This window comes from Eleutherodactylus coqui, chromosome 13, assembly GCF_035609145.1.
Source record: "Eleutherodactylus coqui strain aEleCoq1 chromosome 13, aEleCoq1.hap1, whole genome shotgun sequence".
Lineage (NCBI taxonomy): Eukaryota > Metazoa > Chordata > Amphibia > Anura > Eleutherodactylidae > Eleutherodactylus > Eleutherodactylus coqui.
Window position 1 is genome coordinate 100,471,733 of NC_089849.1, and position 14,206 is coordinate 100,485,938.

At 48.4% G+C, this 14,206-nt stretch overlaps 1 protein-coding gene across 2 annotated transcripts in view; it reads left to right on the forward strand.

Annotated features, from left to right (window-relative positions):
* Positions 1-14,206, forward strand: part of LOC136587770 (ABC-type organic anion transporter ABCA8-like) — a 146,722-nt gene that overhangs the window by 37,535 nt on the left and 94,981 nt on the right. For both annotated transcript variants that reach the window (XM_066586533.1, XM_066586532.1), the window contains exons 10-12: positions 1,239-1,404; positions 1,549-1,607; positions 1,813-1,923. In XM_066586533.1, the coding sequence (XP_066442630.1) occupies positions 1,239-1,404; positions 1,549-1,607; positions 1,813-1,923 (336 nt within the window). The remainder of the gene's footprint in view (positions 1-1,238; positions 1,405-1,548; positions 1,608-1,812; positions 1,924-14,206) is intronic.

Consider the following 14,206-nt stretch of genomic DNA (forward strand, 5'->3'; position numbering starts at 1 on the left):
TTCTTTTTTGGGGGTAGAGGGGTTTGTGTAGTGTTTCACACATCTAGTTGCGTATTTGCGTACCTTCCATAGACTTTTATGGGGTCCAATACTGTTTAAAGCACAGAAAAATAGAGCTGGTCCTACTTTTTTCCATGTGCACAAAATACTCTCATGAGAACGAACCCATTGAAATGAATGGGTTCTATTCTCTGTGTTTTTTGTGTGCTTATTAGAGATGAGCGAACACCCAAATGCTTGGATCCGCGTTATTCGAGTCTAGCTTTTCGTAAAATTCAAGATCTCTACTCGAGTAACGAACCCCATTGACTACAATGGGAGACTCGAGCATTTTTGTATGTGGGACGCCGAGTGCCGAGCCTTTTTTTTTTTTTTCTAGGTTCGTGTCTCTCTCTCTCGACAGAAAATTTGCCATTGACGCACGGTGCGTCGCGGTGGGGAGGGGCCAAAACAGGCACATCACAGCGGGGAGGGGCCAAAAACTGGGGCGGGGTCGAACGCGGCTTGATGCTTGTTTGAGTAACGAGCACCATTGAGTACGCTAATACTGGAACGAGCATCAATCCCGGCAGAGTATGTTCGCTCAACTCTAGTGCTTATATTTTACACTCACAAATACAGTGGTAAAAAATCCCTTATGACGACTTGAAAAGTTGCTTAACTTTTTGCGCGCACAAAATTGGGAAATGACATCAATGGGTTATATTCTCTGCCTATAGCGTGCGTAAATTTTTACAAGTGTGTATGAAGGAGCCCTAAGGCAAAAAAAAGTGGCAAAGACGTTCATACCTTCTCCAAATGTGAATAAGGATGACAGAAAGCTAAGTTCTTGAAAATGTTGAGAAACACAAAATACATTAGAAAATTGGATTATATGGTAATTCAGCTTCATTTACAGGTGACTTGGAGAGCACGTCAATAAAATATAACTAGGACTGTTTTCCGACGGGACAACTTTCACTTTGTCCTTTCACGCAGCGGCAGTAACCTTGCAGTGAATGGAAATGGACTGCGCCAGAGCTCTCTTCCAGCCGTCCGCCTTCATTCATTGTGAACATGTTTATACTGAGCGAGACGTCGCGCACTAGTAATTGTTTCAGTGAGCTGAACTGGAACGACTAGAGCCTACTGAGCGACTTCTTGCTCGGTACCATGTCGGGTGCTGTGTGATTGCTCGCTTGAGTGATCACAGATTGGAGATCGTTTTTGTTCATAACAGATATTTCCCTTCCCTCCAGATAAGCATGGCTTGAGGCACGAGCCGCTGTTCTTCCTACGATCCACTTTCTGGTCAAGAAAGAAAAGGTCCCCAATCCCATTGGACCCGGAAGACAGAAGAAGGGTTTGCACTGGAGATAACATTGAGACGGTTCCAGTTGAATTACGAGGAAAAGAGGTCATCAGGTATCTGACTGGAGGTGCAGTTGACTTATGTGGCTAAGCAATGGGTAAAATGGCCATTGACTTACCATCCCTGTCTCCATAATATCATGTACATAAACAGCTTTAATTAGAATATGTCTAATGTCACCTTGTCACCACCTTTAGGATTAATAGCGTTAAGAAAATCTACAACGGCAAAGATAAAAAGACAGAAGCTTTAAGAGGTATGAGACGGACGAAGGAAGAGCAGGGCCTTCAGCAATATAAGGTTTATTGTTGGCACCAAATGTTTCTAGACGAATATAAAAGTAACTATTATTTCCATAAAATTCCAGTAATCCGGCACCTGATGAACAAGAAATGTAAAATTACTGTAGTCCTCTGCTGGATTCACTGGGTCTTACCTGATACTTGTCTTGTTGCGCTCAGGTCTAGATTTGGATGTGTACGAGGGACAAATCACAGCACTTCTGGGTCACAGCGGAGCCGGGAAGACAACCTTACTAAATATTCTGAGTGGGATGAGCACATCGACCAGCGGTGAGATATATGGTTCTCTAGGGATATTCATTTAACCCCTTAAGGACCAGGCGGTTCTGTACCTTAAGGACCAGACACTTTTTATGTTCAATCAATTTTATTAGATTTTCAAATAGATAACAATAAGTGTGTAAATTTACTCTTCCATCTTTTTCCAGTCGTCTCGTGGCAATATATCATAACTTGGTATTACGACTGGATTACGATATGCTTGCTATCAAAGTAAATGGCAACTATAAAAAAAAAAAAAACCAAAGCAGGAAGGAGGGGAAGGGGAAAGAAAAGGGATGGGGGGGGGGGGGGTAAGACCCTGTACGTTTATGTCCAGGGCTCCTAGGGAGCTAGTCTACCTGACTCTAGCCAAGTTCTAAAGGAGGTTGAGGATCTCATGTCAATCTAGGGCATCCAGAGATCGTAGGACCCGATCCGCTCCTCCTCATCTATTGACCCCTCTGCCTCGTATCTCATAAGCGAGTCTAGCTTCTCTGTCCAGATGATCCTTGTGGGGGGGGGGGGGAGTAGAGCGCCACAAACCAGGGACCGACATCCTCACTGCCAGTATAACCATCTTGGCCATAGGCCCAGGTAACATCAGTAAAAGAGCCATTTTAGCTGACAACGACACCATCGACCTGGTCATGTTGTTATAGAGAAGTTCCACACTGTTCCAGAGATCTCTGAATGCTGGACATTCCCACCAAATGTGTAACATTGTCCCCGGACTGACTTGGCATCGCCAGCACAAGGGAGAGATCTGGGCAGGATTTTTAGGGATTTTCCCCATGTGGTGGTTTTACTATTTTACAATTTTTTTTTTTTTCCTTAAGGCCTCATGTCCACTTAAAAAATAAAATCTGCGCAGAATCTGCCGTGGATGTGCTTTAAATGGTATTTTTTTGCATGCAGATATCCGCACACATTGCTATCAATGTGATTCTTTTAAAATGCCATCCGCGGGTGCGGAAATCAATTTAATGTAACCGCGGATGGCCAATGATTCTCTATGGGCAAAACCCGCTGCGGTATCCGCAATTCCATTTAGCTAGTGGGCATGAGGCCTTAGCTATCAAAATTATTTTTGTTGTGTTGTTTTTTTTGTTTGTTTTTTCCGTGACATATTGGGCTATTTTTAAAAAAAACTTTTTCACTCACTTTTTTTCCCATTTCTTAGTTTTATTGGGGGTAAGTAAAAAGCTGAAAAAAATTTGGAATTTTTTTTGCAAGTTGGTTTCAACACAGTCTATACATAGGAGAAAAGAGTTTTTCTAGAAATTAATGCAGGGAGGGAAGGATGTGTGTCGAGTCATTTTATGGGCAGCTATTGAAATGCAGAACAGTAGGGGTGTAGAACAAAGTAAGTAAAGAAGGACTCTGCGCTCCAAGTATCGGGGTGAAATGGAATGATAATCCGAGTAGTTAGATGGTTATACCAACCATATTTTATTAACACTGATTTCTGAAACGCGTTTCGGCACTGGCAAGCGCTTTTTCAAGCATAAAATGCATACAGGTTTCTAAACACAAATAAATACATGTATACTCAGTGATGTGCGCCAGACACCGGGTCAGTTGCCATGACGTCTTCTATGGGGAAGTGCTTTCGGCAGATTCGGACGTAAGTCACGTGATGGTTTGAGTTGAAACGCAAGAATGAGTAGAGGTGTAGAGGGATATTACCTGTGGGCAGCAGACAACAGAACAATGCCCAACTTGGCATGAGTGATACATTGTATGCGGTGTGCATGTGTTGTTAGAAAACAATGTATTTGCTGCCAAAATGAGTAAGTCTGAAGGCAGTGCCAGAAGCAATAGAAAAGGCTGGCTTACCTGTTCCCTACATCGAAAACCGTTTTCTAACACAGCTCCCCCCATGACATATTTGCAATTTGGCCCAATGTAGCCTCTCTGAGTGATTTTAAAACACTTTAACAGTAATATACACATTTTACAATTGGGGATTGTGTAGGGTATTTCAATATATAGGGACAGGATCTGGTCAGGGTTACCCGTATCAGGGTGATTACTCTATTGTAAGCTATAGGGTTTTTACATCTCCAGTTCTATGGGGTCTAGAAGGGTTAGTAGTAGAGATGAGCGAACACCAAAATGTTCGGGTGTTCGTTATTCGGAACGAACTTCCCGCGATGCTCGAGGGTTCGTTTCGAACAACGAACCCCATTGAAGTCAATGGGCGACCAGAGCATTTTTGTATTTCGCCGATGCTCGCTAAGGTTTTCATGTGTGAAAATCTGGGCAATTCAAGAAAGTGATGGGAATGACACAGAAACGGATAGGGCAGGCGAGGGGCTACATGTTGGGCTGCATCTCAAGTTCACAGGTCCCACTATTAAGCCACAATACCGACAAGAGTGGCCCCCCCCCCCTCCCAACAACTTTTACTTCTGAAAAGCCCTCATTAGCATGGCATACCTTTGCTAAGCACTACACTACCTCCAACAAAGCACAATCACTGCCTGCATGACACTCCACTGACACTTCTCCTGGGTTACATGCTGCCCAACCGCACCCCCTCCCCCCCACAGCGCACACCAAAGTGTCCCTGGGCAGCCTTCAGCTGCCCTCATGCCACACCACGCTCATGTCTATTTAGAATTGCGTCTGCCATGACTAGGGACCGCAGGCACACACTGCAGAGGTTGGCACGGCTAGGCAGCGACCCTCTTTAAAAGTGGCGGAGCGATAGCCCACAATGCTGTACAGAAGCAATGAGAAATAGAATCCTGTGCCACCGCCATCAGGAGCTGCACACGTGGGCATAGCAATGGGGAACCTATGTGCCACACACTATTCATTCTGTCAAGGTGTCTGCATGCCCCAGTCAGACCGGGCTTTTTAATTCATAGACACAGGCAGGTACAACTCCCTATTGTGAAGTCCCTGTCGACCCACAGCATGGGTGGCTCCCTGGAACCCACCGGCGGTACACAGAAATATCCCATTGCATTGCCCAACACAGCTGAGGTAGTAATGTCGTGCTTAATGCAGGTGGGCTTCGGCCCACACTGCATGCCCCAGTCTGACTGGGGTTCTTTATAAGTGTACAGATGTAGTAAAAACTCCGTGTGCACCTACAGCATGGGTGGGTGCCAGGAAGCCACCGGCGGTACATAGAAATATCCCATTGCATTGCCCAACACAGCTGAGGTAGTAATGTTGTGCTTAACCCTTTCCAATCCAATTTGTATATGGTTTTCCTAGGGGGCTTACTCTTTTTCTGCCGTTATACAACGGCGCTATATGCTGGCTAAAGCCAGTACTGCATGAGCTGACACGTAGGATAGGCTCCGACAGCAGAGAGGCTGGCAATATACAGTAAGAGAACCCCGACGGACGTCTACCAACAACGGAGCTGTACAGCCTTAAACCCTAATGTCTTCACAGGTCACACAGTGGACTGGAAAGGGTTAATGCAGGTGGGTTTCGGCCCACACTGCATGCCCCAGTCAGACTGGGGTTCTTTAGAAGTGGACACATGTATTAAAAACTCCGTGTGCACCTACAGCATGGGTGGCTCCCTGGAACCCACCGGCGGTACATAAAAATATCCCATTGCATTGCCCAACACAGCTGAGGTAACGTCAGCTGTAATGCAGGTGGGCTAAAAATTAATTTGATTACACTGTAGGCGAGGGCCCACAAAAATTGCTGTATCAACAGTACTAATGTACATCCCAAAAATTGGCCATGGCCAGCCAAGAGGGCAGGGGAAACCCATTAATCGCTTTGGTTAATGTGGCTTAAGTGGTAACTAGGCCTGGAGGCAGCCCAGTGTAACGAAAAATTGGTTCAAGTTAAAGTTCCAACGCTTTTAAGCGCATTGAAACTTATAAAAATTGTTCAGAAAAATTATTTGAGTGAGCCTTGTGGCCCTAAGAAAAATTGCCCGTTCAGCGTGATTACGTGAGGTTTCAGGAGGAGGAGCAGGAGGAGGAGGAGGAATATTAGACACAGATTGATGAAGCAGAAATGTCCCCGTTTTGGATGGTGAGAGAGAACGTAGCTTCCATCCGCGGGTGCAGCCTACGTATTGCTTACGTATCGCTGCTGTCCGCTGGTGGAGAAGAGAAGTCTGGGGAAATCCAGGCTTTGTTCATCTTGATGAGTGTTAGCCTGTCGGCACTGTCGGTTGACAGGTGGGTACGCTTATCCGTGATGATTCCCCCAGCCGCACTAAACACCCTCTCTGACAAGACGCTAGCCGCAGGACAAGCAAGCACCTCCAGGGCATACAGCGCTAGTTCAGGCCACGTGTCCAGCTTCGACACCCAGTAGTTGTAGGGGGCAGAGGCGTCACCAAGGATGGTCGTGCGATCCGCTACGTACTCCCTCACTATCCTTTTACAGTGCTCCCGCCGACTCAGCCGTGACTGGGGAGCGGTGACACAGTCTTGGTGGGGAGCCATAAAGCTGTCCAGGCCCTTAAAGACTGTTGCACTGCCTGGGATGTACATGCTGCTCGATCTACGCACATCCCCTGCTACCTTGCCCTCGGTACTGCGCCTTCTGCCACTAGCGCTGTCGGCTGGGAATTTTACCATCAGCTTGTCCGCAAGGGTCCTGTGGTATAGCAACACTCTCGAACCCCTTTCCTCTTCGGGAATCAGAGTGGGCAGGTTCTCCTTATACCGTGGATCGAGCAGTGTGTACACCCAGTAATCCGTCGTGGCCAGAATGCGTGCAACGCGAGGGTCACGAGAAAGGCATCCTAACATGAAGTCAGCCATGTGTGCCAGGGTACCTGTACGCAACACATGGCTGTCGTCACTAGGAAGATCACTTTCAGGATCCTCCTCCTCCTCCTCCTCCTCCTCCTCAGGCCATACACGCTGAAAGGATGACAGGCAATCAGCTGGTGTACCGTCAGCAGCGGCCCAAGCTGTCTCTTCCCCCTCCTCCTCATCCTCCTCATGCTGCTCCTCCTCCTGTACGCGCTGAGAAATAGACAGGAGGGTGCCCTGACTATCCAGCGGCATACTGTCTTCCCCCGCCCCCGTTTCCGAGCGCAAAGCAGCTGCCTTTATGGTTTGCAGGGAATTTCTCAAGATGCATAGCAGAGGAATGGTGACGCTAATGATTGTAGCATCGCCGCTCACCACCTGGGTAGACTCCTCAAAATTACCAAGGACATGGCAGATGTCTGCCAACCAGGCCCACTCTTCTGAAAGGAATTGAGGAGGCTGACTCCCACTGCGCCGCCCATGTTGGAGTTGGTATTCGACTATAGCTCTACGTTGTTCATAGAGCCTGGCCAACATGTGGAGCGTAGAGTTCCACCGTGTGGGCACGTCGCACAGCAGTCGGTGCACTGGCAGCTTAAAGTGATGTTGCAGGGTGCGCAGGGTGGCAGCGTCCGTGTGGGACTTGCGAAAATGTGCACAGAGCCGGCGCGCCTTTACGAGCAGGTCTGACAAGCGTGGGTAGCTTTTCAGAAAGCGCTGAACCACCAAATTAAAGACGTGGGCCAGGCATGGCACGTGCGTGAGGCTGCCGAGCTGCAGAGCTGCCACCAGGTTACGGCCGTTGTCACACACGACCATGCCCGGTTGGAGGCTCAGCGGCGCAAGCCAGCGGTCGGTCTGCTGTGTCAGACCCTGCAGCAGTTCGTGGGCCGTGTGCCTCTTATCGCCTAAGCTGAGTAGTTTCAGCACGGCCTGCTGACGCTTGCCCACCGCTGTGCTGCCACACCGCGCGACACCGACTGCTGGCGACATGCTGCTGCTAACACATCTTGATTGCGAGACAGAGGAGGAGGAGGAGGAGGGTGCTTTAGTGGAGGAAGCATACACCTCCGCAGATACCACCACCGAGCTGGGGCCCGCAATTCTGGGGGTGGGTAGGACGTGAGCGGTCCCAGGCTCTGACTCTGTCCCAGCCTCCACTAAATTCACCCAATGTGCCGTCAGGGAGATGTAGTGGCCCTGCCCGCCTGTGCTTGTCCACGTGTCCGTTGTTAAGTGGACCGTGGCAGTAACCGCGTTGGTGAGGGCGCGTACAATGTTGCGGGAGACGTGGTCGTGCAGGGCTGGGACGGCACATCGGGAAAAGTAGTGGCGACTGGGAACTGAGTAGCGCGGGGCCGCCGCCTCCATGATACTTTTGAAGGACTCCGTTTCCACAACCCTATACGGCAGCATCTCAAGGCTGATGAATTTTGCTATGCGGACGGTTAACGTTTGAGCGTGCGGGTGCGTGGCGGCGTACTTGCGCTTGCGCTCCAACAGTTGCGCAAGCGACGGCTGGACGGTGCGCTGAACTACACTGCTGGATGGGGCCGAGGACAGCGGAGGTGAGGGTGTGGGTGCAGGCCAGGAGACGGTAGTGCCTGTGTCCTGAGAGGGGGGTTGCATCTCAGTGGCAGGTTGGGGCACAGGGGGAGAGGCAGGGGTGCAAACCGGAGGCGCTGAACGGCCTTCGTCCCACCTTGCGGGGTGCTTGGCCATCATATGTCTGCGCATGGTGGTGGTGGTGAGGCTGTTGGTGTTGGCTCCCCGGCTGAGCTTTGCGCGACAAAGGTTGCACACCACTGTTCGTCGGTCGTCAGGCGTCTCTGTGAAAAACTGCCAGACCTTAGAGCACCTCGGCCTCTGCAGGGTGGCATGGCGCGAGGGGGCCCTTTGGGAAACAGTTGGTGGATTATTCGGTGTGGCCCTGCCTCTACCCCTGGCCACCGCACTGCCTCTTGCAACCTGCCCTGCTGATGCCCTTGACTCCCCCTCTGAAGACCTGTCCTCCTGAGTAAGCGTTGCACACCAGGTGGGGTCAGTCACCTCATCGTCCTGCTGCTCTTCCTCCGAATCCTCTGTGCGCTGCTCCCTCGGACTTACTGCCCTTACTACTACCTCACTGCAAGACAACTGTCTGATCGTCATCGTCCTCCTCACCCACAGAAAGTTGTTGAGACAGTTGGCGGAAGTCCCCAGCCTCATCCCCCGGACCCCGGGAACTTTCGAATGGTTGGGCATCAGTGACGATAAACTCCTCTGGTGGGAGAGGAACCGCTGCTGCCCAATCTAAGCAGGGGCCCGAGAACAGTTCCTGGGAGTGCTCCCGCTCCTGAGCAGGTGTTATTGTAGTGGAGTGAGGAGGCTGGGAGGAAGGAGGAGCAGCAGACAGAGGATTCGGATTGGCAGCAGTGGACGGCGCAGAACTGTGGGTAGACGATAGGTTACTCGAAGCACTTTCTGCCATCCAGGACAGGACCTGCTCACACTGCTCATTTTCTAATAACCGTCTCCCGCGTGGACCCATTAATTGGGCGATGAATGTGGGGACGCCAGAAACGTGCCTCTCTCCTAATCGCGCAGCAGTCGGCTGCGACACACCTGGATCAGGAGCTTGGCCTGTGCCCACACCCTGACTTGGCCCTCCGCGTCCTCGGCCGCGTCCACGTCCTCTAGGCCTACCCCTACCCCTCAGCATGCTGTATTACCAGTGATTTGATTTCACAGGCAGGAAATAAATTGGCGCAAGACTGCAGGCCAAATATAATTTTTTCCCTTTTTTGAAAACGAAAGGCCCCACTGCCTCTAGTGAATGAATAATCTAAGTTTAATAACTGTGCTGTTTTCCTGCTAATGTGTCACAGAACGTGAGGGTAGCAGAGTTATTAACTGTGGCAGAGCAGGTATTTTTTTTCCCAATTAAGGAAAGCAAATGGCGAAGCCAGGAGTAAAACGTAGCTGGGTGCGTATGATTTTTAAAGGTGTCACACGCAGCCGACACGTGTCCACCGCCCTTAGGACGGACAGAGGCCGGACAAATAGAATTATTTTCCGTTTTTTGGCACCAAAAGGCAGCACTGCGTATATTCTATGAACATGAGAAGTTTAATAACTGTGCTGTGTCCCTGCTAATGTGTCACAGAACGTGAGGGTAGCAGAGTTATTAACTGTGGCAGAGCAGGTATTTTTTTTCCCAATTAAGGAAAGCAAATGGCGAAGCCAGGAGTAAAACGTAGCTGGGTGCGTATGATTTTTAAAGGTGTCACACGCAGCCGACACGTGTCCACCGCCCTTAGGACGGACAGAGGCCGGACAAATAGAATTATTTTCCGTTTTTTGGCACCAAAAGGCAGCACTGCGTCTATTCTATGAACATGAGAAGTTTAATAACTGTGCTGTGTCCCTGCTAATGTGTCACAGAACGTGAGGGTAGCAGAGTTATTAACTGTGGCAGAGCAGGTATTTTTTTTCCCAATTAAGGAAAGCAAATGGCGAAGCCAGGAGTAAAACGTAGCTGGGTGCGTATGATTTTTAAAGGTGTCACACGCAGCCGACACGTGTCCACCGCCCTTAGGACGGACAGAGGCCGGACAAATAGAATTATTTTCCGTTTTTTGGCACCAAAAGGCAGCACTGCGTCTATTCTATGAACATGAGAAGTTTAATAACTGTGCTGTGTGCCTGCTAATGTGTCACAGAACGTGAGGGTAGCAGAGTTATTAACTGTGGCAGAGCAGGTATTTTTTTTCCCAATTAAGGAAAGCAAATGGCGAAGCCAGGAGTAAAACGTAGCTGGGTGCGTATGATTTTTAAAGGTGTCACACGCAGCCGACACGTGTCCACCGCCCTTAGGACGGACAGAGGCAGGACAAATAGAATTATTTTCACTTGTTTTACAAGCAAAAGGCAGCACTGCATATATTCAATGAATAATAACTGTGTTGTGGCCCTGCCTATACAATTCTTTCCCTGCAGTATCAATGGAGGGTGCAATGCTCTGCAGAAGCGATTTTGAGAAGCAAAAAAAAATGCAGCACAGCTAACAGCAGCCTGGACAGTACTGCACACGGATAAATATGGCCCTAGAAAGGACCGTTGAGGTTCTTGAAGGCTACACTCACTCCTAACACTCTCCCTGCCTATGCAGCACTTCTGTCCCTAATGCCAGGTGCAACGGTCTGCAGAGGCGATTTTGAGAAAAAAAAAATTGCCACTGCTAACAGCAGCCAACACACAGCTATCAGTGGCCCTAATAAGGACCTTTGGGGGGTCTTGAAGCCTACACTAACTACCAATTCTTTCCCTACAGCAGCTCCGGTACAAACAGCACTGTCCCTCATCTAACTCACACGGCATCTGAGGCGAACCGCGGGAGGGGCCGACTTTTATGTTCGGGTGACACCTGATCTTCCCAGCCACTCACAGCAGGGGGGTGGTATAGGGCTTGAACGTCACAGGGGGAAGTTGTAATGCCTTCCCTGTCTTTCAATTGGCCAGAAAAGCGCGCTAACGTCTCAGGGAAGGAAGTGAAAATAACCAGAACACCGCATGGTGTTCGTTACGAATAACGAACATCCCGAACACCCTAATATTCGCACGAATATCAAGCTCGGAAGAACACGTTCGCTCATCTCTAGTTAGTAGCTATCCTTCTCTTTTCTGCACTGGAACATCTGGGTTCCAAAGAGGACCACCACTAATGGGTATATGCCTGATTCTATCCCCTGGGACTATAAGACAGTTCCGTTTTTCTTTTGCAGGACTTGATTGTCAATTTTGGGTTATATTTGTGAAGTGGTGTATACAGGTTTTTTAATGCTGTTCTTTTTAATGCATATCTAATAAATGTTATGTTTTAACTGTACCTAGAATTGCTTATCCGAACTCACTGTGAATTCTAAGTCGCTAGCAGACCACTTGGTAAATCCCTGATTCTCTGTTTGCATAGTTTAATTGGGAGCTCATAAAGAAGTAGAGACTGAAAATATGACCCCTGACTTTGTGAAAGTACAGGTGACTTGTATCATGTAGCTTTGGGCTTGAAGGAAAAGTTGTGGGCACAGAAAAGTAAATTTTCAGCTTGTTTGGTTAAGTTTGTGGATCAAGAAGATGTTTCACAAGGGAGGCTCTTCGTAAAGACCCCATCTGCTTTAGAATTGAGGCGTATGAATAAAGGAGAGATATTGGGAGCATGTGCCCGAGAGGCGATGCCCAAGCACAGACCATGTACACCACAAGGTCATAAGTAAAAGGTTTGACCTTACCTGTACACGGAGTTCAGAATAAGATTGATGGAGTAGATTTGTTAAACAGTTGGGAAGATAGAAGGACTCTTAAGGAAATGAGAAAATCTGTGGAGGATGGGGTTGTCCAGTCTTGGAGTATTTGTGCATTAGCAGAGAGGTTATAGCATTTTATGTCGGGTAAATAAAGGCCAACATGTCATTTATGTTGCCATTATATGATAAATTATATGCAGCCTCTTGCCTCTCCAGATAGAGGTGTGACAAAATCTAATAGATTGCTCCATGTGAGGTCTCAAGTGTTTGGGTAGAGGATGGAATAGATAGAGCAGTTTTAGAAACATTTCTAAGAGGTTAGAAAAAGACAAGATGTAAAAGGGACAGCGCTTTGAGATATAAAACAATGTAAGTAATTGTTTACAAAAAATATATAGCTTGGGACTCGTCTGGTGTACGCAGCTGGAACCAAGGGGGGCCCAGCCGGTACACCTCTAGTCCCTGTATGCCAAATGAAGGAAGCACTTGGAAAACCTCAAGTATGCACAAAATGGGGAGAGTAGATTTACATCAGAAAATGATTTAATAGCAACAGGCAAGATACAGTAGACAGACATCCCCCTTTTCTTTGCTTCATGTTGGCATCCCAGAGCCCCCATCAAGTCCAAGCCCTGGAGTACCTCTGGCTGTGAGAGGAGGAGCGGCCCCAAATGTCTGTAGCCCCACTGAGATTGGATGTGTTAGGCAGACATCAGCGGTTGTGGAGTCTGGAGGTCTGTCGGACCCTGGAGGAGCTGTGCAGTTACCAGGCCGGTCTTTGCGGGGCCTGGTCTGCCAGGAAGAGTAGCAGCAGGGTTGCTCTGCTGGGAGGGAGAAGCTGCCATCAGATCACTGGCGGGTGAGGAGGAGGCCTCGGGCTCCGCCGGCATCATGTTGGAAAGGAGCCGCCGGGTAGGTGTTGCAGCCAGACTGTACATGAAACGACTTAGCGGAGCATCTGCTGAATCCATCGCATCGTTTTCTTCTTGTTTCCTTTTGCCATTGTTATGGGACCGGGTCTGTGGAGTGTTCAGGCTGAAGAAGGGCTATGTGGGTCCAAACCTGTGTGGTTGCTTCCTCATGTGTCCATGCCAAAACCATGTTCCCTCCTCTACATTTTTGTTAGATTTAGGAAATTTGACTAGATGAGCTTCCTAAAAGCCGTCAACAGAAATGCTATTCAGAAAGATATCATTAAACCGTGGGGTTAGTAAAGGGTTCATCACTGGTTGGAAGAATTTCTAATATTCCTTGGAAAGTCCTTCAGGGCCAGGGACTGTATTGCCGTACAGGGAAGATGTAGGTCTGGAGACGTCCTGTTGAGTAAGGGGGCAAAGCTTCTTGTTGATCAGTGGAGAATGAAGGAAGATGAACTGAAGAGAAGAGATTCCAGGTGACCTGGGAGTTACATGGGCATTCTGCATACAAATCTGTATAGAATCTCATGAAAGCAACTTGCATGTACTAGAGGCAGATTGTCCATTGGTTCGGTGTCGTACCCAGAGGATGCTGCGGCTGGAATGAATGGTTTTAGCCTGGTGAGTCAATGGACGTCCTCATGTGGGGAAAGGGTGGTGTTAAATATTAGACACTTTGTCACTAAAATTGGTAGAAGCTAGAAAAGCAGCCCGCCGTTAAGTGCATCCATATGATCTATATGTACATACAGTATACATAGAGAAAAGGCCTTCTGGATTAGGAAATACCTTTTTATGGTGTATTGCTCGGAACGGTGCAGAAGTATGTCAACATCCCTAGATTTGGAGGAGTGTGCTGCAACCTCACAGTGACCTATCCAGGGGGCAAGGATTGTCCGCCTGGCAGTGCATCTCTTGAAGAAATGTGATTGTGGGCGGAAAGTGATTAAAGTGGGCCAGGACGCTTCTATGTTTAATAGGATTGTTGTGTCCCACTGCATTCCATGAGATAAGAGAGTTAAGTGGTGTGTGTAGTAGATGCAAGGAGGTATGAGATACTCATCTTATTCCTGTGCAAGAGACTCACTTGACTGGTCGAAGATAGGTGAGGAGTCTGGCTATCCTGTCCCAGCGAGCAAGGAGATCTGGAGGTTGAAAGCAGGGTGAGGGTCTGTACCTCACAGGGGAGAGGGAGGAGATGTAACCCTAAAACAGGAAAACATGCAATGTACAACATTTGCATCAAGTAACATGGGTAAGAACTGAAAGAAGAATAATGGAGTCTAGCCTGTCATGGCAGACTAAGAAAAAGAAAAGATTGAGCAACAGGAAGACTATGAAGAAT